This window comes from Brachycentrus maculatus, unplaced genomic scaffold (genome assembly GCF_059751285.1).
Source record: "Brachycentrus maculatus isolate JH-2025_06_01 unplaced genomic scaffold, ASM5975128v1 h1tg000026l, whole genome shotgun sequence".
Classification (NCBI taxonomy): Eukaryota; Metazoa; Arthropoda; class Insecta; order Trichoptera; family Brachycentridae; genus Brachycentrus; species Brachycentrus maculatus.
In genome coordinates this window covers 931,674-956,509 of record NW_028280780.1, presented here as the reverse complement: position 1 = coordinate 956,509, position 24,836 = coordinate 931,674, and the positions used below count along the sequence as shown (strand labels likewise).

General features: G+C 33.7%; 2 protein-coding genes and 1 non-coding gene across 7 annotated transcripts in view; 2 read left to right on the top strand and 1 right to left on the bottom strand.

The window, feature by feature from the left end:
* Positions 1–258: 258 nt before the first annotated feature.
* On the bottom strand, positions 259–14,806 carry Cortactin (cortactin). 2 transcript variants are annotated; one of them, XM_088269786.1, is made up of 11 exons: positions 14,736–14,806; positions 14,266–14,433; positions 12,413–12,499; positions 10,889–11,042; positions 9,790–9,955; positions 9,494–9,615; positions 8,101–8,364; positions 5,734–5,892; positions 4,734–4,922; positions 3,103–3,273; positions 259–623 (listed from the first exon to the last, which is right to left on the bottom strand). In XM_088269786.1, exons 2-11 carry the CDS (start codon positions 14,424–14,426, stop codon positions 546–548), a joined length of 1,551 nt encoding a protein of 516 aa, XP_088125912.1. In that variant the 5' UTR covers positions 14,427–14,433; positions 14,736–14,806; the 3' UTR covers positions 259–545. The 2 variants fall into 2 exon arrangements, with proteins under 2 accessions (XP_088125912.1, XP_088125920.1); XM_088269794.1 differs by having other exon boundaries at positions 14,757–14,806.
* Positions 14,807–16,780: 1,974 nt separating this feature from the next.
* Positions 16,781–16,899, top strand: LOC148313002 (5S ribosomal RNA). The gene has a single exon (XR_015838515.1). It is a non-coding gene; the product is annotated as a 5S ribosomal RNA (ribosomal RNA).
* Positions 16,900–23,212: 6,313 nt separating this feature from the next.
* Positions 23,213–24,836, top strand: part of LOC148312999 (fibroblast growth factor receptor homolog 1-like) — a 160,061-nt gene continuing 158,437 nt past the window's right edge. For 2 of the 4 annotated variants that reach the window (XM_088269764.1, XM_088269722.1), the window contains exon 1: positions 23,213–23,621. The gene's annotated coding sequence lies outside the window, so the exon portion shown is untranslated. Of the gene's footprint in view, positions 23,627–24,836 lie in introns of all 4 variants that reach the window. The other 2 variants (XM_088269756.1, XM_088269748.1) reach the window with 1 other exon arrangement.

Here is a 24,836-nt window from a genome sequence, read left to right as displayed (position 1 = left end):
CTCTTTTGGTGGGATATAGTACATTTTCTGGGCATTCCGAAAACATGCACAACTGAAAATTGACGATTTTTTATTTATGACGTTCTTGAAAGGAGTGAGCGATATGAGATCTGACTTGCAAAGTTTAAAAAAGGGGCATATATTGATAAAAAATAATTGTCTGATACATTGTAAATAAGTACTGTTGAGAAATTTTATGGAAAAAAAAACAAGGATTTTTTACCTACTTTTTTAAAAAAAGCTCAAAGGTAGGGCTAATTTTATTTTTTCGTTTTGTTCTTGGAATATTGGAAGCTCTACAAAAAATTTCCATCAGTAACGAAAAGTATTTTTACTTTAAATACTACCTTTCTAAACAACTCAAGAGATATTTTTATAGTAACTTGATTATGTAGTTACTGAACATTTTGTCGACGACATATTTAAACACATACTATTTATGTATTAACAATGTGCACAGATTAAACTCTTAAATAATAAAATTCTATTCTGTGTGACCAATACGTTGAGAATAGAGTTTGAGCACTTGACATAACAACTAATTATTATTGTAATTGCACATAGTTTGCGGGGAATAAGCCGTACTGATCTTTGCAGAAGCCTCTCCACCATCCTTCATCAATCTGAAAAAAAAAATACTTGAATGAAATGTAGTAAATTTTTTTAACAACACTGCTCAATTTTACATGCGTATAAAATTACTCACAGCGACTTTATACTCATGAACCGTACACACACACAAATTTCTGAAAATGAACGAGTGCTGAGAATCAATATATCGACTATGGTATGAATAATAATAAAACCCTTACCCGCACCCCAATGGTGCATAGGGCACTGCGTCGTATAAACGCAGTGTTATCTTGATCGTTTACACATGAAGGAAAGGTGATCAGCCCTCCGCTTCAGGTACCAGTCCATGTTAATATTTAATAAATATTACAGTGAAAGAATCACTTATATTTATTTTACCCCCCTTGGGGATCGAACCCGGGACCTCCAGAACGGTAGCCAAGCGTGCTGACCATTACACTACGGAGGTGGACAATAAAATAAAATAAATACTTAAATGAAATTTAGTATTTTTTTTAACAACACTACAATTATCTAAAAGCAATTTTATACTCATGAACCATACACACAGTGCTGAGAATCAATATATCGACTTTGGTATACTTTGCCGAAAGAGCGGCTGTCAATATACCGACAATAATGCCAGTGTATTTTGGCAGTCGAGCTGGGAGGTTCAATTCAATTCAATTAAATTTATTCAATAATTAACCGGATCCACGCGGCTCGCATAACCGTATGTGTTTTAACACAACATGCCCCATACGCGGCTGACATAAGCATTTGTGTTTTTACATTGCTCCAAGTTTCGAACCTCAGTTCAACTTAGAGGGATTTTTTCATGGTGTGGAACTTTGGATAAAATAATACGTCAATCCTTGGCCTTATGACATCTGTTGAAATATCTGACTAATAATTTGTAACATCACAAGGATAAATAAAAGAACAGTCCCTGATTTTTCTTGCGGTCGGTAATTAGTCCGCGCCATAATCATGCCCTGTATCTGTCTCACTCTCGACGCTACGCATCGCCAGTGGGTAAGAGTGACACACGATGCGTGCTTTGATTTATTTATGTAACGATCAAATTTTTTTATATTACGATATATTTCAAGAATAATGTGACACACGTGTATTATAGAGTACCAAAAAGGCACAATGAATCCCATTGAACGTTTTTGTTTGGGAAAATAAATCGTTTCTTAACTAAATACATGATAAAAAGTAATCATTTAAAAAATGGCGAAATACTGCCGCGCACGGGCGTCTCTTAGGAACAAAGTTAACGCGGTTAAAAGGTTAATATATACATTACAAACTAACATTTAAGGCGTATACATTAAAAAAACAATTTAAAAAGTAAGCAAGAAGACTCTTGTTAAATGTGTCTTGTTAAACTCCTTCGGACACATGGAATAGATCAATATCCAATGTGATATTGTTCAACATAGCGGTAGCTCTTCCTACAGGCATAACCATCGGCAGGTTGGTCCTGTGTATAGGAATGTGAAACAATCTATGCCGACGCTGTCTTAGGTAACTATCGGGTAGATACAGACCAATGCTCCGGATAGGTTGCATCGCAGCGTACGCGTTTCTAAAGATACGATTTGTCAATAATATTCACAAATACACAAATTGAACTAATTGTTTGCGAGAAATACAAATACATTTTTCGCAAAAACCTTAACATGTCAACTAAATTTGAAATAAACCATTTTTGCAAAAAAGTTTTCAGAAATTTTAGCATACAATAAAAGCAGGGCTTTTTTTCCATGTAACGAGGTGGAACGGCGTTTCGGCACTTTTTCACGGATATATTTATTTATTAAACTTTCAAAATCAATTAGACAAAAAAATGTTTGTGCTTACATAATTACAATATTTATTTCCATAATTCGTCAAAATGATAAAATATGATATTGAAATAAATATTTTTAAGATATTTGTATACATAATTATATAATTAAAATTTAACTTTGTTTTAAAATCACTGTAAATATTTTATTATAACTTAATTATAATGTCTACTGGTTTCGAAGCTAACCGCTTCTTTATCAAGACTGATTAATACTAAAACTACTACTACTACTACTACTACTACTATCACGCCGTTTCTCCGCAGGGGTAGGCAGAGAGGATGGAACGCCACACTCTTCTGTCCTGACATACACTCGCCTCCTTCACATCCATACATCTAGTCATACATGCCCTCCGATTACGCAGACTTTTGACACCGCCAGATTTTAGGTTCTGATTGATCTGATCGTGCCAAGTCTTTTTCGGTCGTCCACGTTCTGTTTTCCCTCTCACATTCGCCACATATATTTTCTTAGTCATTCTCTCGTTATCCATTCGCTCTACTAAACAATATTCAAAATATTTTGACGGTTAGGGAAAGAAGCTTAGGCAGATCTCAAAACCGGTTAATGTAAAAAAAAAACATTAATGTCATAATTTTGTTGGTCCCTTCAGTGACATTGTAACCGAGTTCCACTGTACCCTTATCTGCAAGTAAATATGAATGGTTACCTTTTCAATATTGGTGATGATGTCATCTGGGTCGAAAGATATCTCATCGTCCGCAGCCGCCTGATAGTCGTACAAGGCCACCGCCGTGAACCCCTCATCGTCACCGTCCTGGCCATCCTCACCGTCAGTCCACCCGACGGGAGACGCCACCACGGTCGGTTGAATCGGGGTCTAGGATTTTTTTCCAATTCAATTCAGTTTATTTATTTACAATAAACATTTCATTTTCATTCATTCAAACCCTTATCCACACCCCAATGACGCATAGGGCACTGCATCATATAAACGGAGTGTTATCTTGATCATTAACACATGAAGGAAAGATCAGCCCTTTGCTTCAGGTACCAGTCCAGGGTAATATTAAATAAATATTAGAGTGAAAAAATCACTTAAATTTATTGGACCCCCCCTGGGAATCGAACCCGGGACCTCCAGAACGGTAGCCGAGCGTGCTGGCCATTACACTACGGAGGCGGACAATTAACATACACATTACAAACTAAAATTTCAGGAGTATACATTAACAAAAATCTAAAGGTGCTTGCCGCGAATGTTACATTACGCCGTAATGAATCCGGTCAGTCCCCACCATAAAATAAGCAAGAATACTATAACTAAAGATATAGAAGAATGCCGCTTTGGAATACTCCTTCAGACACATGGAACAGATCAATATTTAGTATAATTAAGACTGAATGTAAGATGTCGGGAGCAAAGCAGATCTTTAATTGTGAATGAAATTCGAATTTCGGATGATATAAGCTAAAGACATATTAAGAGAATAAAGAATGATCAGTTGTACACTGAATGTGAGATGCCAGGAGCAAAGGAGATCTCTAATTGTGAATGAAACTTGAATTTCCGATGATTTAAGTCTAAAGACAAATTGCCTTTACAATAATTTAGAATCTGCCATATCATTCTTTAAAAAATATATATTCTAACCATATCTGCATACTGCATCAGTTTGGTAAGGTACTAACATGATTGTAAATTATATGTAGGGTACTAATATTTAGAGGTGGAGACTGACCGGACCATTTCGTCGTAACATCGCTCGCAGCGAGCATCACCGAGCATCCGAAACTATGGATGAAGCGCTCGGCTCGGTGTACTGACTGCCTGAATGCTCGCATCGTAACGTGTTACGTTACGACGAAATGTGGAGGTCAGTCTCCACCATAGGGTATAATAGTAATATATATAGGCCCTCCAGATTCTTGAATCTAGGACTAAAATATATTTGAAGGGATCCAAATTGTGTAAGTGACGGAGCGCAAAACATACCCTCTATGTATATGGCAAAGAAATGAAAGAGGAGTAGTAAGTAGGAAAAAGAAGAGTAACAATGGATAGAGCACTTGGGGTTGTATACCCGTATGAGCATACGCTTGCTTTGAGGGCAAATATATTTGTTAAATACATTTACAATATCAAAATTGGTTTTCATTTTCTCCTATGTTGACACAAGACTATGTATAAGACTAAAGTTGCTATAAAATCATAAAATTGAATTATATTGTTTTGCAAAATGGTCAAAGAAGTATGTAGAAGATTTTAGTTTTCAGTTTCGATGCATAAATGCGTAGAGTACAGGAGTACTTCGCTATGCTATGATGTATTTCCCCTACCTTGACTGGTTCAGCATCCAAAATCCTGTCTATCTCTTCTACCTCCTTCTCAACCATCTTCGGGGTGTTCTGGATGATATCCGGGGCGTCCAGCACTGGCGGTATGATCGGAGCCGGAATATCAAATGGAAGAGGTGCCGGTATGGAAACGGGTGAGGACGGAACGACTTTCACCGTTTCTTCAGCAAACTGAAACAGGAAATAATGTTGGTATTTAAAAAAAATCTCTCAAATTCGCTTTGTTTATCTACATAAGTAGGTTCTTGTGTAAACACTATGCTGTGATTGTCTCTGTTTATTTATATTATTGTCTCTGGTGAGAGATGACAGACACATGCGCAATTATCTATGGACTGTCATCTTTTAAAATTACGGTAACATTCAAGTGACTCCGAAATCTAGCCACGGATTACGCAACAACGTTTATCATGGCTTTTTAAGCCTTCATCTTTATAAGTTTTATAGCCTATACCTACTCATGAAAGGATTTACCCTTTATGTTTAAAGTTACTATAGTTTAATGAGTGAAAATTCTAGGGAAAAACACTCGCTTCTATGAACTGCCTTTTTTTGATTTGAGGTCAAGGGATCTTGCATCCCTTATAGCACTGCGACCATATTAGGTCTATTGTGACCTCCCTCTGTATTACAGCTCACTGCCAAGACCAACATGAGTCATGTAACTCACGGCCTGTCTTGGTGGTAGGAGCTTCACCTTCTCGGAGTCCAGTAGAGGTCCTCCAAGGATCTGACTTCGTTTGTGAGCGAGTGCGTCACAATTGTAGAGGATGTGGATTGGCGTTTTACTATCCTCCATACAAAATCTGCATACTGGGGAGTCATGAAGTGAGATTTTTGTCATGTGTTTCCTCAGTCTGCAGTGATGGACTGCCTTGTTAACTGGCTAGGAATATGCTATTGGCTCCATTGCCTTGGAATGCCTATTTACAAGAGTTTGTTATTGGCTTAGCCTGCATAGTTATCAAATTATCGCCCTTACCTTGACCTTGGACGGAGCGGCAGTATTGACCTTGGTCTCTTGCGGGACTGGAGAACTAAACTGCTTCACAGCGCTCTGCACCGATGCCTCGCTACCCGTCTTTATGGGTTGTCTCTGCGCCGGTCGCGTCAATGGCATCTGTTCCACTTTCTCCGTATTCTAAAGAAAAAAAAAAATCTCAAACTATATGTAAAGGAACATAATTTTTTTTAAATTTTCTAATTTAAAAGTATTCCGCCGATAAAACAGAGCGACAGAGAAAAACCAAGATGGCGATGACAGTTTTGAGAAGGACTTAATCAAATTAAAGTGTCCTTTATGCGTATTTTCAAAGCAACAGGAGTATTTTGAAACATATTTTTCTTTTTTTTTAAATTTGTAACATGTAACTTGAGAATAAAAATAATACTCAATAAAAATCTAAAACACATTTACAAAGAGAATGTTACTTGAGATTTGTGATTTTTTAATACAATTATTCAAAAAATCAGTTTAGACAATATTGACAATGCTTAAATATGCCAAAATAACATTAATATGGAAAATTTAATTAGCATATTTTTATCCCATCAATTTCAAATCAATGAGCCTTTACTACACATTAATATTTGAAAGCTTGTAATGTTTTATAAAGATGAGGCACAATACACAAAATAATAATAAATAATTATTAAAATACACACATCGCTCACTCCTTTCAAGAACGTCATAAATCGAAAAACTTGATTTTTCAGGAAAACGTTTTTAACGTTTAAAAATATAACACAATGTATTAGAAATAAATATCAAGCCACTTATTGAACTTTTTACCATGCAACAGATATTTTTAGGTAAAACCTGAAGGATTTTTCTCCATTTGAAAAATATTTAGTATATTAAATAAAATAATTAAACAATACCTTTTCTTCAAAATGCAAAAACAACATTTTCTGTCCTGTAGCGGGTAAATATTAAGTTAAAAATATGCCTCTTTTGCTGGTATATAGTACATTTTCTGGGCATTCCGAAAACATGCACCACTGAAAATTGACGATTTTTGATTTATGACGTTCTTGAAAGGAGTGAGCGACATATCATTATGCTCTATCAATAGACAAAAGTTTCTCCTAGTTTGTAAAAAAAATATAAATTTACAAAATCATTTCTATTCTAAAATTCGATTTCTAGACTGAATAAGATCGTAAGTTTTCAATACATAATTTGAATAAATAACAATTATGCAGATATGCGTAAATGATGTAGCTTCATCTATTAGAAAGATCTTTCCCATACAATTATAATCAAACAATGAAAGTTACAATATGATCCAAAAAAATGGCCTACTTTTACAAGATCACACAATCAGTACATTTCTACTATAAAATTATGCATATTAATGATTTTGAAGATTTCATTGTGCCATTCAATGTGGGAAGATCAATACACGCTTTCATCGAAAGTGCAAAATAATCTTTAACTTGTTTAAATAGACTTCAGAAATACATTGTAATTTATAAATATAAACAAAAGTTCATATTAAAGATGGTGTGGGTGTGTTTTTTTTTTTTAATTTAGTCTTCTGACAATGTTACGAGAGCGATGAAACCAATTAGTTGACAAACATAGTATATTAATTCAAATAAATTTCAAACAAGAAATGTAATTTATTTAAATGATAATATTTTGAACATAGTAAACATTAACTTATTCTTCCTTCTTCTTCAAACCCTTATCCGCATCTAATGGTGCATAGGGCACTATGTGTGTGTGTGTTTGTGTGTGTGCTCCATACTGATGCAGTGTTATCGTGATTGTTACTTACACAAAGGGTAGGCGATTGCTCAGGGATTAGTCCAGGGTAATAATAAATATCAGTGGCCAGTACGGCATATAAGGCAAATAAATATATTTTATATTTTAGTTACTATACAGACCTGAATGATGGAAGTTTAACTTCTGAAACATGTAGTCTATAATAAAACTCAAGTGGTAAAAAACGAAGTGTTTTCTTTGTTCATTGTAAATGAGAGAATGTTAAGGTTAATACTTTGACTTTGTGAGGAATGAAGGTGTAAGGCGTAGGACGCAGCAAATCTTGGTCACAACTGTCGTCAAGAGAAGGCGATTCAATTGTCTTGGCCATGTACTCTGCATGCCTCCCGAGAGCCTTAATCAAGTTCGCCTCTCTTTCAGGGCATCAGGTTCACACTGCCCAGGACGACCACTGCTGACAATTTATCCGCAGTTCGCGTCTAAACTTTAGGACGAGGACGTGACTTGGGAGGATGCAAGGAACTTGGCGGCCGACAGAAAAACCCTGAGACAGTTTGTGGACTCGATATGCTCCACAAAGGGAACGGATATGTTGTAATAAATGTTAACGCTTACATCATTTCTGTTGGTATCCGCCTCTCTCTCCCTCCGCTCAACCTTCAATCTTCTCTCTCGCTCTTCCTGCACCTTCTTGAGGGCGTCCTCTTCGTTCTGCTTGGCCATGTTCTCAAACCTGGCGCGGAGGGCTGACGGCTTGGCTCCAGAGACGTCGGGCTTGGGCTTGGTGTAGTTGGTGCCGATCTTCTCGGTAGGGTCGTTGAATCCGACGGCGCACTTGTCAACGCGGTCCGTCTGGATGCCGAATTTACCACCAAAGCCCTTGGAAATAGGAAAGAAGTCTTAGTCTCACAATGCACTATATGACAGAAATCAGGAAGAAATCCTTTATACACACATAATTCAACAAAAATTATATAAGTACCTAAACAGCTGTGAAAACTTAATAAATTTAACAAGTTATTTTACCAGCATTTCCCAGCAAATGTATGTGTATTCACCCATGTTTGCACTCTTTAAAATTCATTAAAAGAATGCTCCAAAAAAATCAATTGTAATAAAACTTTATTTACCAATAATGTTTTTAAAGACTTACCTGAATAGTGCATATTTTAAGACAAGTTATTTAAAGGTGGTATGGACATGTGGAGCGAATAGATAACGAGAGAATGACTAAGAAAATATATTTGTGCAAATATGAACGGGAGAACAGAACGAGGACAGCCAAAAAAGACTCGGCGTAACCAGATCAATCAGAACCTAAAATCTGGTGGTGTCAAAAGTCTACATAATCGTAGTGCATGTATGACGAGATGTATTGATGTAAAGGGAGCGTGGAGTGTATGTCAGGACAGATGAGTGTGGCGCTCCATCCTTTCTGCCTACCCCTGCAGGTATATGGCGTGATGGTAGTAGCAGTAGTAGTAGTAGTATTTTTTTTAGTTAATTCATAGTAAATATCCTTTTTCAATAAATAGTTAAAACTTTAACTCTTACCACTCTGTAGGCCAGACATTCTGGCCCGTATGATTCTAGTAGGCAGTTCCGTGGGCCACAATGTCTGGCCCGGCGAAGGTATAACTTTAATCACTGATTTCCCTATCACCCAAGTATATTCTACCAAAAACATTTCAGATAAATACAGTTAATCTTAATTAACATGGTCATACAAATTGCCAGACAGAGTGTCCCAAAATCAGGGAACCAAACATTTATTTTAATGGTAGAAAAACATATTTTTTTTTTATCAGAGTAGCTGATCAGTTATAAGAAAAAATGGTCAGAATGGAAAGGGTTAAATAGATATTTTGATTTATGTTATTGTTAGAATTTTTTTAGAGCGTAGAGTAGCAAAACCAACTAAGCGGTGTTAGGTCGTTTACGGTTGGCAGTGAAAAGCCGACTAGTCGGCTATTGGTACTGAATGCGTTTAGATAAATTTTTAACTAACCTTTTTGTGATCCAGTTGACTTTCGTGTTTTTGTGACGCCTCGTGGTGGTCCCACCCCAGAGCCGACTTGTCCTGCCTGTCCGACTGTACGCCGAATTTCCCACCAAACCCAACCACGTAATCTAAAAACAAAACATAAAAATATCCCGTTAAATTATGTGCGGGAAACGCTTAAAAGCGTTTTGTTACATACTGTTGGTAGAGAGCGGGAGACGCTTATAAGCGTTATATCTGTTAACTTTTGGTAGAGCACGAGAGACGCCATAAAACCTTGCGAAAAAGAGAGTTAACCTTACCTTTTTGCGATTCGTGCTTCTCCACTTGTTCCACATGATCCCACCCCACGGCAGATTTATCCACCCTATCAGATTCCACCCCGAATTTCCCTCCAAAACCCGAACTGTAGTCCTTTTGGGATGTATGCTTTTCGATTTTCTCCTTGTGGTCCCAACTGACAGCACTCTATAATACATTATCATAAGTTTAGGGATCCTAAGTAATTCCAATAACAATAAATAATTGCAATTAAGTGTCAATAATACATGAAAAAATAGAGCATTTTGTTTGTATAAACACCGTGTCATATTATGCTTGCATAAAACCACAAGAAAAAAATGTGGCCGATTTTTTTTACTAAAAATAAGTAGGTGATATAGACAACTGTTCCTTACATTATGATGACACACTAAATCAATGTTGTGTTCATATGAACACTGATTTATGAAGATCAGTCCTATACTTCAAGTCCAGTCCAAGGTAATATTGAATAAATACTGAAGAGCATTTTTTTTAAAATATGCTTTACGCCCCCAGAAAATGAACACAGGACCTCCGGCAATATTGCCAAATAAGCCAACTACTACACTATGGGGGCCGACATTATACTAAAGACAATTTCACGATGTCTTGCCATCCTCTATAGTGTAGTTGTCAGCACTTTAGCTACCATGGTCCCGGTTTCGATTCCCAGGGAGGGTAAATATAAATATATTAGTATTTTATCACTTTAATATAATTATGATAAGTGCAGGACTGATCATCTTGCCTTCATATAATAAAATGATCAAATTAACATTTCATCAATTTGATGCAGTGCCCTATGCACCATTGGATGTCAGTGGTAGTAAGTTAGAATGGTATAATCTTTTCAGCCCTATAAAAATGAAACCATGATTTCTGTTTTGCCTCAATTAATGTTAAGCCTCTTTTCGGTGTAATCCATCGACACTATGTCAATACAAATTTCACTCAATACTCAAGAAATCATAGACACTTACATACATATACAATTTTCACACAAACTAATGTTAAGTGTGGTATAGTTCTAAGTAGTTTGCACGATGTTTGTTAGCAAAATGAAGCTAACCTACACAAAGAAAACAAAAAATTTATTACCTTATCAACTCTATCTGTCTGAATGCCGTATTTACCACCAAACCCTGTGCTATAATCCTTCTGTGACCCATGCTTTTCCACCTTCCCTATATAGTCATGTCCGAGAGCAGATTTGTCCATGCGGTCTTGCTGCACACCAAATTTCCCTCCGTAACTAAATTGTAAATAAAAAAATTAAAGGATGTTTTTATTTGGAATTTATCGGTGTCTTTTGGAATTTATTTGACTCTGTAACTAAATGCTTTCTACCTTTTGAATCCACCATAAACATTGAACAATTTTTTTTAGAGATAATAAATCTCTTTGAACTAAAACTTTTTAGGCGGCGATTCAATAATTGACAATAGGACAAGAATTGAGCGTGAAATTTCAAGGACGTGTCACGTTTATTAGTTGCATTTTGTTGTATGACAGAGAAGAAAGATATAACGTAGAGAGAAGGAGAAAGAGTGCTATCATTGTGACTCCACAGGAGTGGAGCAAAAAAGAGCGACGTTAACACAACGATACAAAGTGATAGAATTAGATAAGTGTTTCGCATGTGCGCTTTGTGAATGTAATACATCAAATGCTGAAGTATTACGCGTTGTCTAAGTAATATTTATTATTGTGTTTTAACTAACCTAACAAATCGACAACAAAATTTGGATCTAAAATAGATGCAATTCCTCACAAACCATTAATTTCAATTGAACCAATTGAAGCATTAATCAATGACAGTGTAAATATTGAATGACAGTGTTTTTATGCATTTTTGTATTGTTGTATTTCTTTTGAGATGCTTTCTCTCTCTCTCTCTCTCTATGTCTTACAATAATCTCTTTTATTCTTCTTTTTTTATTATTTGATTGTCTATTTTGAAAGTATTGAATCTAACAGATTTATAAGACCTGTCGAAGGCAATTCTTTTCTCATATTATCATTTATATATTTACTGTTTAATTCTCACAATTTTTTTGTTTATTAATTTTCGTATTTTTTTTTATAGTAAATGTGTTTATCAAAGTTACTTAAAATGTTTGAAACTGGAGCATGTTATTAGGAGTGCACACAGCACAAGGTTACACAACACATCGCTCACTCCTTTCAAGAACGTCATTAATAAAATAAATTGATTTTTCAGGAGAACGTTTTTAAAGTTTAAAAATATAATACAATGCATTAAAAATAAATGTCAAGCCACTTATTGAACTTTTTACTGTGCAACAGTTCTTTTTAGGTAAAACCTGAATGTTTTTTCTTCATTTGAAAAATATTTAGTACATTTAAAAAAAAAAATTAAAATACCTTTTCTTCAAAATGCAAAAACAACACTTTCTACCCTGTAGCGGGTAAATATTAAGTTAAAAATATGCCTCTTTTGCTGGGATATAGTTCATTTTTCAGACATTCCGAAAACGTGCACAACTGAAAATTGACGATTTTAGATTTATGACGTTCTTGAAAGGAGTGAGCGACATGTTACTCAAATAGATTGTAATAATTTATTAACTGATTATATTTTCAAATAATTCAAAACCATACCCATAAGAAGCTTGAGGACCATCTTCTAGTTCTTTTTTCTTTGTTTTAGCATTCAGATCAACTGCGTCTTCTCGGAGTTGTTTCATACTAAAAATAAAATACATTTTATAGTTTGGTCAACAATAAAAAATCACAAAATACTACTTGACTAAAAAAAAAACTTTCATTTAGTGGTGTCATATTGAATTGACACCATTTGGTTAGCCTACACTTCTGCAAGACAGCAAATCAAATATTTAGTGAAACAACGCGATATCAAGTGCCTTTGAGGTAGTAATTTAAGTCTGTACTTTCTCAGCATTTCTTCTCCATGTTAAAATGGATAAATTGAAATGTTGTGTTTCACTCTCTCTTGCTGCTCGCTGATAGTGTGTGAAGGAGACGTGTATTTACCAGTGCTTACTATTTGTTATTTTATTATTATTTTTGTCCGCCTCCGTAGTGTAATGGTCAGCTTGCTCGGCTACCGTTCTGGAGGTCCCGGGTTCGATTCCCAGGGGGGTTTAATAAATATAAGTGATTTTTTCACTCTAATATTTATTCAATATTACACTGGACTGGTACCTGAAGTGGAGGGCTGATCACCTTTCCTTCATGTGTAATCGATCGAGATAACACTGCGTTTATATGAAGCAGTGCCCTATGCACCATTGGGGTGCGGTAAGGGTTTTATTATTATTATTATTATTTTACGTTATAAGACTATTTGTTATAAGACTTTTTGTTTCTTTATTAGTGTATTTTGATATTAGATACTGTATATATGTATTATGTTAAAAGGCTTTAGCCGTTCAATAAATAAATAAATGAATAAAAATGGCACTACGCAAATTACATTATTTTTTTAAAAATAAATTATCAATGTAAAAATAAAATTTTAACTATCTCAACATAGATGGAGAAGTATTTGGAAGTCTGGGCACTTACAGGGTTTACGACAGTCAAAGGTTGGTTTATGTGATCACGTTACAATGATGGACCAAAACACTACTCAAATTCTTGAAACTTCTAGATTTATTGATCAAACTCGTAACACAATACACAAGAGTTTACTGGAGTCATCTATGGTGAGATGAAGCAAGCTTTTATAAAGTGGAAACTCTTACATTTGTGTATGAGGTCTGAATCCTGCATTATATTCACATACTTGAGAAACGCTTGTAAACATCATTTTCAATTTAATTTTAGCTTATAATTTGACCTGTTAGTTTATTTACAACATTTTGAGCGTTTCAAAATACATTTTCACAAATTTGGATTATCTCTAAGTAGGAGTTGTTTATTTACATCTCATGACATCTCCATCAAATGACATCTCCATCAGATGTCAAAAATAATGTAAAAAATAACATCTAATTAGAAATAATTTGAATTTGTGAACAAGTATTTGGACACACTCAAATGTTGTTAACTACACAAATTATCCAAAAGTATTAATATCAACCAAGAAACAATTAGTTACCCTTAGACCCACAAAAATAGCTTTTTTATAGTTTATAGTCGACAGAATACGACACAAAACTTACATTAACCTGTCCAGGAGTTTTGTTGTATATATGCGACCAATACAAAACATGATTTATGACGTGATTTATATCAAAACATGATTTATGCCAAAATTGCCAATTTTGCGATAAATCATATTAACTGGTATATATATTTTTTTAATTCAAGAAAATATGTTGCTTATAGCATCGACTATGATATAAATTTAAAAAAGTATTAAATATTTTTTTTAACTCACTCCTGGATAGGTTGAGTAAAGTTAAAAATCTCAAACGCTTTATTATTCTCAAGAAAAAATTCACTGAAATTGTGCAAATTTGTTGTACATTTTTTTAAGGTTAACATACTCAACGGCGGCTACGGATCTTCCAGAACCATCCACCGTCTTGGAACCCCATCTCTGTTCCTGTTCAGTTACATCGTTGACGAAATCGGGATCAGTTTCCCAATCGTCATCACTGGGCTGGACCACGGGAGCGACTGTATGACCGGCGCTCGCTTTCCACATCTTATATCTACGACAAAACACACGTCTGTGAGATATTGAAATATTTAACAAAAAGCACACAATAATCCGTCCAGATTATGGCAAGAAAAAAAAGAAGATATATTTTTATTTTCGCTTTAAAACGCCACACCAACAAATGAGTCACAATCTGGGTTTGTCGGCAATTCTTATCAGTTACAATTGCACAAACGACAATAATTTTTAACACAACGAAAAACTGTTACAAATATTTAGTATTACGATACCAAACAATCACCTTATACAATATTTTATGTTAGTATTTTAAATAAATACATTAATTTATTTTACCAAAAAGTAGGGAAAACCGACCAAAGCAAAGTTTTGACAGCTGAACTGCGTCAAATTAGCAATATGAATATAAAGTATGAAGACGCGACTGGGATTATCTATGGTGGGGGAACGAAGGCACGCCTTGTCAAGGCTGCCAAGTTGATTATTTATATACCAGGTAATTCACATAGTCGGGGTATGTTGTTTACAGTAAACCTTTTTTTTATTTATTGGGTTGATGCAAAAGTAATGACCGTTTTTTATGATTCCAGGTAAAAATTTATTTTTTCACAAATTATGAATAGTATCTTCATTTTTATGATTTCATTGTACAAAGGATGCTTTTCCTCTACTTTCTATTCAGTTTTGGCCTAGCCAGAGTACAGTTATGACCCCTTGTATTTTTTCAAAATGTCGCTCGATAAAGTGCATTTAGTCATTGTTTACTTTATGAATTCCGTAAAGACAATACCGCGAGTGTGGCAACCAAAAACATTTGTGAAGTGTTTGGAGCAGATGTCATCAAAGTTCGACAGGTACGAAGATGGTTTACAAAATTCCGATCTGGAGATTTTTCACTCATTGATAAACCACATACCGAGCGGCCATTGAAGTCTGATGACGACAAGTTAAAAGTCATAATTGACACCAATCCACGTCTAACCATCAGGGAGATTGTGTCAATGATGGGAGTCAACCAAACAACCGTATTAAGAAATTTGAAGCGTATGGAAATGGTTTCGCGGTACGACATTTGGATACCTCATCAATTGTCGGCTGCCAATTTATTGGATCGTGTTTCAACGTGCGTTGTTTTGAGTGCGAGACAAAAACATGAACCTTTTTTGCATCGTTTGGTGACGGGAGATGAGAAATGGGTCGTGTACAACAACGTGACAAGAAAAAGACATTGGGCTATTCCTGGACAAGCCCCATTAACAACTTCGAAGGCCGAAATCCATAAAAAAAGGTTATACTTTGTGTTTGGTGGAATAATAACGTTATTGTGTATTTTGAACTCTTGGAACATGATAAAACAAGTACAGCAGAACGATATTGTCAGCAATTATCCAAATTGAACATGGACCTTCAAAAGTATAGACCAGAATTGGTAAACAGAAAAGGGGCAGTGTTTCATCACGACAACGCGCGACCATATGTGGCTATGATGACCCAACACAGGCTAAATGAGTTAAATTGGGATGTTATCAAGCATCCACCGTATTTTTCAGATCTTGTTCTTTCTGAATTTCATTTAGTCCGATCACTGCAAAAAAATTTAAATGATGAAAAAAATTATACAATACAGCAGGTAAAAACATCCCTTACTTAATTTTTCGCATCAAAATCCACGGAATTTTTTACTACTGGTATTAATAAGTTGATAGAAAGATGGGAGAAGGTTTTAAGAACTGATGGAAATTATATAATTTATTAAATAAATAATTTACAAAAAAAAAATTAAAAAATAAAAAAATGTAAAAAACGGTCAAAACTTTTGCATCAACCCAATATATTGTATTGCACTTTTGGATTTATCCCATTTATCCCACCCCGTCTGAACGTAGAATTGCATTTTTCAAGATCGACAAGTCATCAAACAATACTTTTTTATTCACAAAACGATTGACACTAAATAAAACAAAAACTAAAATTCAAGTCGATATTTAAAAAAAATTATATTTATTGATTATTTCAACTTTTAATGAATTTAAAATGAATTACGTTTAAAATAACACCGACCCAAAAATAAATGACATACTGAAAAATTATGCAATTTCCCACAATGATTAATAAAAAACCACTTTTTGGGGGAAAGGGTGGTAAACTTTTATCATAAGTTTTTATAATGATACCGATTATTAAATTTTCGATCAGTAGAACATGATTGATTTATTGGAATTATTATTAAAATTATTGATACATTTCGAATGTTTTGATTTCACTCCGTCAAAAATAAATCTGGAGCAAAGAACTTTGGACCAATTGGATATAAAACAGCAGTTTATTTTATGCTTGTGGAGAATCTGATATTCTTGTAACAAAAAAGTTTCACAGCAATCGCCAACGACCATACCATGTTGAATGCACCGGTTCTCGTCCGATCACCGAAGTTAAGCAACATTGGGCGCGGTCAGTACTTGGATGGGTGACCGCTTGGGAACACCGCGTGCCGTTGGCCCCCTTCGTTTTTTTTTTAAAATTTTAGAAACCACCGCATATTTTAAATACCTACGCGGTAAAACTAATATTGCCAATTTTTTTCTTTTCAAGGGGGTAGTATCATAATAAGTACCATGAAAGCTAAACTGGCAGTACACAATAGAGTCCTGGTGCTAACCCTATTGTATGGAAGTGAAGTATAGAGTTGGCAAAATAATGATGAAAGTAGTATTTTTATAAATTACCTAACGTCCAAGTGACTCTGAAATCTAGCTACGGCTTATGCAACACCGTTTATCATGGCCCTACTCAGGCTTCAACTTTATAAGTTTCATATCCTATGCCTACTCGTGAGTGGATTTACTCTTTATGTTTAAAGTTACTATAATTTCATGTAATTCATGAGTAAAAATTCTAGGCAAAAACACTCGCTTGAAAGTAGTCTGAATGCATTTGAAATGTGATCCCTCAGATAAATGTGCGGCAGAACGATGTATGATAGATGTTTGAGTGGTGATATATGGAAAGAATGGAAGGAAATTAATAAAGGTGTGTTGCGGTGCTTTGGGCATGAGAATCGAATGAATGAAGAAATAATGGTAAAACAAATTCATGAGGCGAATACAGTTTCAAATAAAAACAGAGAAAATCATAGGAAAACTTGGCATGCTCAAGTATTTTAAATACTTGAATATGATCATGACAGGAGTCGGAATAATCGGCGGGTATGTGTGAGATGTATGAATGTGGAATAGGCGAAGATTGTTTGCAAAGATTGGTGAGGCATTATATTCTCTCTGGTTACCCCTACAGTGAAGCGGCATGGTGGTTAGTAAGTTTTTTTAATATTTTTTTTTTAGTAAACGAACCATTAAAAACAGTATAAAAGTTATCATTTATTAAGCATGCATATATGCAGGGCTTTTTTTAAACAAAAATGATTCCGGAACTGACTTCATGTCAATCTTTTTTCTTTAAAAAAATATATTCAAATACTTATCAATTAAATATTCATTACAATACAATGTTTTATCATTTTGATGAATAATAACTAAAATATAAAATTTTTCTATAAATAAGGAGAGGGGAAAGTAAGGGGAAGGGGTTTGTTTTTTATACAGACCTGAATGATAGAAGTTTAACTTCTGAAACATGTAGTCTATAATAAAACTCAAGTGGTAAAAAACGAAGTGTTTTCTTTAATTATTGTAACATGTCTTACCACAAAGTTAATGCCGAAACAATAAATAAAATTGTACATATATATATAGATAGTAATTACGTAGGCGCAAACATTGTTTCGTATAATTGATTTTGAAAATTTTATAAAAATTAAATTTATCCGTGAAAAAAGGTACCCGAACCCTGTTTCACCGCGTTATTTGAAAAAAAAGCCCTGTATAAGTATATGTATGTAATATCATGTATGCCTTATTGCAGCTTACGGGCATTGCGACTGACCTATCAATATAATATAAGACATCAGACTTCACTTCTCAGTAATCGTCGAGTTGTAATGTCTGATATCTGTGTAATGAACTCGTACCTTGTATATCCAGAATAGTGGAATATTATTCCAACTCTGAGATCAAACCCCCAATAAAATAATATCTCCTATTACCTATTTGTAATTTGTAAGATACTTTATAATGATGCATGCGGAAGTCTTCAGCGATTTTCAAGTCGAGAGGGTAGGGTAATTTATGCGGTTTACGTATTAATTTTAAATCAAACACAGATTTTTTGAGTCTATTAAGTTGTATTTTATTAACAAAAAATGTCATTCGTTTGTATATGCGAAAAAACTAGGCGAAACAATTGTCACAATATTAATTTTTATGTGTTTTTGTTAATAAAATACAACTTAGTAGACTCAAAAAATCTGTGTTTGATTTAAAATTAATACATAAATTTAAATGGAGTTCTAACAATTAAACGCCAAATCAAATAATTTATGCGGTTGAAGTATGCATCAAATATCTTGAAATATTGTCTTATTTATTTTCATTGTTTTTTCTACTTAATTTTTATTTTTTTTCTGTGAAATGTACGGATAAAAAGTACATTTTTTGGCTAGGCTACTGAATGTTACCCAATACTTAAGGCCCAGTATTCAACAAGTCGCAACTTAATTTTCTCTAATCCAGGTAACATTTTACGTAATTGATTTTATTCTTTAAACATAGTTTTTGCATTAAAAAAAATAAGTTTTCGTCGAAAAAAAATTAAGGTTTTGAAAAGAAAAGGGTTATTGAAAGTAAAGGATTTTTTTAAATATATATTATATGTATATTATATTCTAAAAACAAAAAAAAAACAATATACATTTTTTTTAAATCGGGATTGAACAGACATGTGACCTCTCCGGTAGTCTCCGGAGGAATGACTTCTGTGTTAGCGAATATCCCCTTAATGCAGCGTCCTAAGCACTGTTGAATGCGGATAAAGCTCAGTATAAGAAGTGTGTAATAACGTTTTTAAACCATCAATTTCTATGGTATCAATATCTTACATATGATTATTTTGGCATCCTTCGATTTCCGGTAATGTTTTCGAATGGAAACCAAACCAGCCCACCGTCCAAATGAATTATTGAAATCCGACCGAGTTCATTAAACGTCCAAAGATTCATAGCGACATTTATAACCACTAAAGAATCTTGTAGCTTTCAAACACGGCGTGGAAAGCTAATAGGCAGTAGAAACCATTTTTATCTCGAAAAGAAACGCGCCGGAAGAAGAGAATTTCATGAAACAACTATTTATATAGGTATATAAAAATCCGGCGTATCGCCGGTGATATTTATGTTTTTTTTTTATGTAAAAAATGAGACACCGTGAAAAGCCGTCTGAATGACACTTCCTCTGGCTATTTTTCAATTCGTACCGATGTAGACTAGACCCGTTTCCGTCATGCGTCGAATGATTTAATCCGACGCAGTTTCTGGTGATAGGAATGTGTTCGAAGACGAGTTAAGGATACAGGAAGCTGTACGTTCAGGCAAGACCAACAAGTGTCAAGCGCTTTATTGATGGTGACAGCGCCAAGAGACGAAGGTGTCTCTGACATGATTAAGAGTTGTAATGAGGTATTTTAGTATGTGTTTTTTTATTATAATATTGTAAATCTGCAGTGTAATGCATATGTAATGTAATACAGAGAGGGAAATCACATATCACATTTTGGTAATAAGGTATTTCAGTATGTTTTTCTATACAACATTTTGAGTGTGTCCAAATACTTGTTCACAAATCTCAAATTATCTCCAATTATAGGAGTATTTTTCATATTATTTTTTGACATCTCATCAAAGATGAAGAAGAATATGGCGGTCTGGGCATTTACGGGGCATTGGTTTTCATCTTACCAATAGATGTTTCTAGTGAAGTTGTAGTGTTTCAAGAACAATGTTTCAAAATGGGTTTATATATATAGAACTTCCAAGAATTTGAGTAGTGTGGTTGTCAATAATGGGTAGAATTGGTGAATGTTACACGTGTGTAAAGTGATTACTTAAACCAGCCTATGACGGTCGTCAGCCCCGTAAATGCCCAGACTTCCATATTGTTCTTCATCTTTGATGAGATGAAAAAAAAGATTTGTTTTTTTTTCTATAATAATATTGTCAATTTGCAGTGTAATTCATATGAAATGTAATATGGAGGCGGAAATTACATATCACATTTTGGCAATAAGAGGGTCCTAACGTCTTTATCAACAACAACAAAAAAACAATTATTTAAGGCGATATTCGCAAACACTGAATTAAATTAACGGCCGGTCGCCAGAGAGGTTAAACGTCTTTCTACGCCCGATTTTTATAAAGAACGTATACTTATAGGATATTTTTGATTTTTTTTAAATATTTGTAAAATTAATATTATTTAAATTTTTTAACTCCAAACCTTTCAATAACTCTTTTCTGTTCAAAAGCATACAATTATTTCGAAGCAAAACTTATTTTTTTAATAAAAAAACTATGTTTCAATAAAAAATCGATCACGTAAAATTTTACCTGGATTTAGAGAAAATTAAGTTGCGACTTATTGACTGAGCCTTAAATTAGCCAAAAAACTCGCTACAAGAAATATTATGAAACTAAGTATGTACGCTTCTAGCATTCATAAATAAAGAATCATTTTACTCCCAAAAGCCGCTTGTGCACAACACGGAATTTTACCGTCCGGCAGTCCGGTTTTGAAAAATAAAAGCGACTACGACAGTTTAGCCTGATCGAATTTACGCAAAACGTGTTCACGCACCGATCAAGAGCAACGATCCGAAGAAAGAAAGACAAAAGCACAAGTCAATACAAGTCAATCATCGTTTTATCACGCTAACTGAAGTGCCGGACGGTAAAATGCCGTGTAAAGCACAAACGGCCATATAGAAAATAATATGTACAATCCATTTTCATTTCGCAATTTTATTTAGAAATAATTTCAAAATATGAATGAAAGAAAAAAAAATAATAAAAATGTCGTAAATTCTGCTGAACAGAATTTAATTCATAAGTTCCGTTCATACAACGATTCTGTAAGTATGTGTGGGAAGCACATTTCTTTAAATCTAGTATTTTTAATTGTTTTTTTATGTGGTGAAATTTTACGCATTTTTCATGACAGTAAAATAGTTCACACGTGTTGACCGGTTCTGACATATCATTGAAAATTTATTATGTATATTATATATGCAAAATAATAAATGTATAGGTAGATGTACTAATTTATTTTATTTCCGTATTTTTAAGAACAAAGTAAACCACGACACTAAAAAGATTTTAGGTAAAAAGAAGCCGCGCGCATTAACTATACAGAAACGTACAATTAAGCTAATTTTATTACCGATTACGATGGTTAATGAAATGATAGCCAAAACGTTTAATAGAAATTTAATTATCTATTATCATGAATTGTTGATTTCTTAAAAAAAAACAGCTTTTCTGCCTTTTTTGCTGATATAAGAACAACACCATAAAATTGAAATTTTGAAGTACTTCTTTAAAAATAATAATATATATACTTATTTCTGAATGGTAATTCTTTTATTTATTGATTCGGCATTAACTTTGTGGAAAGACATGATTATTTTATTAAAAATTAAACACTTGAAAAATCCACTTCATTGAGTTTTATTTTATTTACGACTAGTTTCGAAAACGACAATTGTTTTCATCTTCTGGTACAAATTAAAACTGCAAATTGAGTACCAGAAGATGAAAACAATTGTCGTTTTCGAAACTAGTCGTAAATAAAATAAAACTCAATTAAGTGGATTTTTCAAGTGTTTAATTTTTAATAAAGTAATTCTTTTATTTATTATGTAGGTAGGTACAGTTTTTTTCGTAGTGAAATATTCCGCGTTTACCAACTTGATATGTGGTAAAACCCTCAGTGTTATTGATAACAAATTGACAATTTATACAATAATAAGATCAATCAAAGCAGAAATTAAAAAAAATTAAAAAATGATTTTTAATCATTATCTTGTGGAATTACAATTGATTATGACAAGTTATAATATTTGTTATGAAAATACCTATATATATTAATAGTTTTTTTTAAACAAATAAAGTTTTTAATAAATGTGTTGGTACTGTGGATTTTCAAACATGGGATGTGATACTCGTAAATATACTTTGTACACAATGTATAAAATGCCATTCAAACCACCAAACTATGGGTCGTAAGCTCTACCAATGCCCAGACATCCATATTCTTTTCTAAAAAAAATCAAAGATTTATTCAGATATTTACACTAAAAAAAACTTTTTTTGACTGTAAAAAATATTAATTTTGTATGTGAAAATAATGGTGTTTTTTTCTTAGACATCAAATGCTTAAAAAATAAACAAAGAACTACATAAGTATATTGATATATTTTTTTAATATCTTGTTTTTGTAATGATTTTTACTTGACAATAAAATAAACATATATTAATAATAAACGTATTTAAAATGTTAGCGGAATTTACATTCTAACGCAGTAAAGGCGAATAATCGAATATTGAAACATTTTTATTTGAATTGTGAATAGTTCATTCGGTTATCAATGTTTATATCAACTTTTGGCCCAGAAATCAAAACGCGTGGGGGAAGAGGCGTGAGATCAAATTTTATTACCAAAATATTCATATAAGTTGGATGGAGTTTTATAAAAAGAATATGTCTTGAACTATCGGACCGCTTTCATAGTCTTTTAGCTTAAAAGTAATTTTTCATTCGGTGCCGCTGTTTTGATGGCAATTTTTCCGATATTACAAGATAGTTCTATCGAGCTTTTCGGTGGTGGGGGGGCGCCTTTCGACCGACGTCCTTTGAAAGACGTCTCGCAGTTGAGAACATAAGCTCAATTCGCTAACCTTTACAAAGCTCTGCGCTCCTGGTATTCCGTGATATAAAACGGCCATTAAACGTCAAACAGGACATTATAATATTAATTAAATCATAATCATAACACGTATAAAATTAATCGCTAAAAGTTCACACGGGAAATGGTATTAATCTTGTGTCGTTAATATTTTTATGAGCCATGTATAATATTAAGTAGAAGCAATGATTTATTATATGTAAGTGAAAATTTGATTAGGAAAATTGTTATATTGTTAGTGATTTTGAAACATTTAGTGATATTGAAAATGAAAACATAAAAACTAATTTCAAATACTGAAAAAACAGAGATTTATTCGACATATTTGTTGACTGAAAAAGTGTTGTTTATTGAAGAATCGCAGTTATTTATGTAAGGTAGGTCATTTAATAAAAATACATTTCAAAGCTACATTGTCAATTATCATATTTTAGGTTTGTATATATACCATACATAAGTGGCATGCGTTACTGAAAATAGAAAGCTCTCAGTAAATACATTATGACAAAAAGTTTTCTGAGAATTTCGTGTTATACAGCGCTTTCGCGATTATCTTTTTATGCACGTGTATTCATTTTGACATAAACATTTATTTTTTGAATTCCAGTAATTATTAAACTATGTCGTGACACGTGTTTCCGTGCACTCAACATCATTATCGGTGTTCAATAATGATGTTGAGTACATCGAAACATGTGTCAAAATAAATATAATAATTAATAGTAATTACCGAGTAAATTATACAATTTTATATACTTAACAATCTCAACATAGAAACATGGAAGTCTGGGTATTTATAGGGTGCATGACCTGTCATAGGCTGATTTAATTGATCACTTTTTCAAGTGTAACGTTCTCCATTTTATCCATGAATGACAGCCGCACCAATCAAATTTTGGAACTAATTGTCAATCATGGGTAGAATGATAAATGTTACACTTGTATAAAGTGATAACCTAAACCCGCCTATGATAGATCGTAAACCCTGTAATATACGACTTTCATATCCTTCCTCATCTATGTTTACGAATTAGTACCTTACACACCATCAGGTGGGGATGAGGGCTAGAAGAAGAAAAAGAAGAAAAAAACTAAATAAAATAGTGAAAAAAATTAATTCAAATTAGCACTTTATCATCACGGTGCTTAACCACAGCTATGGTTATGCTATATGGAGCATATGCAGTCCAACTACTACTTCAAGGCTCTTCTGTCGGCCACAAGCTCCTTTGTATCTTTTAAGGCTTTCTTTCTATGTGATCTTATGTCGTCCACGTCAAATTACATTTCTTTTACAAATGACACCGTAACCTTCTTCTTGATGCTCTATCCTAACGTATCATCTGTGTAGACTATTGGGGTCAGCTCACCTCGTTCTCAGGTTGTAGGTCCTTCTTTCATGAACAACGTCACCTAAGCCATGCCAACTTCAAACCCTTTACTTGGACGAACTTGTTTCCTCCGCTTCACTTTGCTTGCCTCTGGAATCCCGCAAGCTCTACTTAGACATTGGTACCATAAACCAAGCTAGGACACGAAATACCGAACCCTCTTCTAGTGGAACGAAAGGTCTGTTGGTGACAGTCA

Coding starts and splice junctions, on each gene's coding strand:
- Cortactin (XM_088269786.1), bottom strand. CDS start 14,426: ATGTGGAAAGCGAGCGCCGGTCATACAGTCGCTCCCGTGGTCCAGCCC. Junction 4,923..5,733: donor CCGCTCCGTCCAAGGTCAAG/GTAAGGGCGATA, acceptor TTCCTGTTTCAG/TTTGCTGAAGAAACGGTGAA. Junction 624..3,102: donor TCATCACCAATATTGAAAAG/GTAACCATTCAT, acceptor TTTTTTTTTCAG/ATTGATGAAGGATGGTGGAG.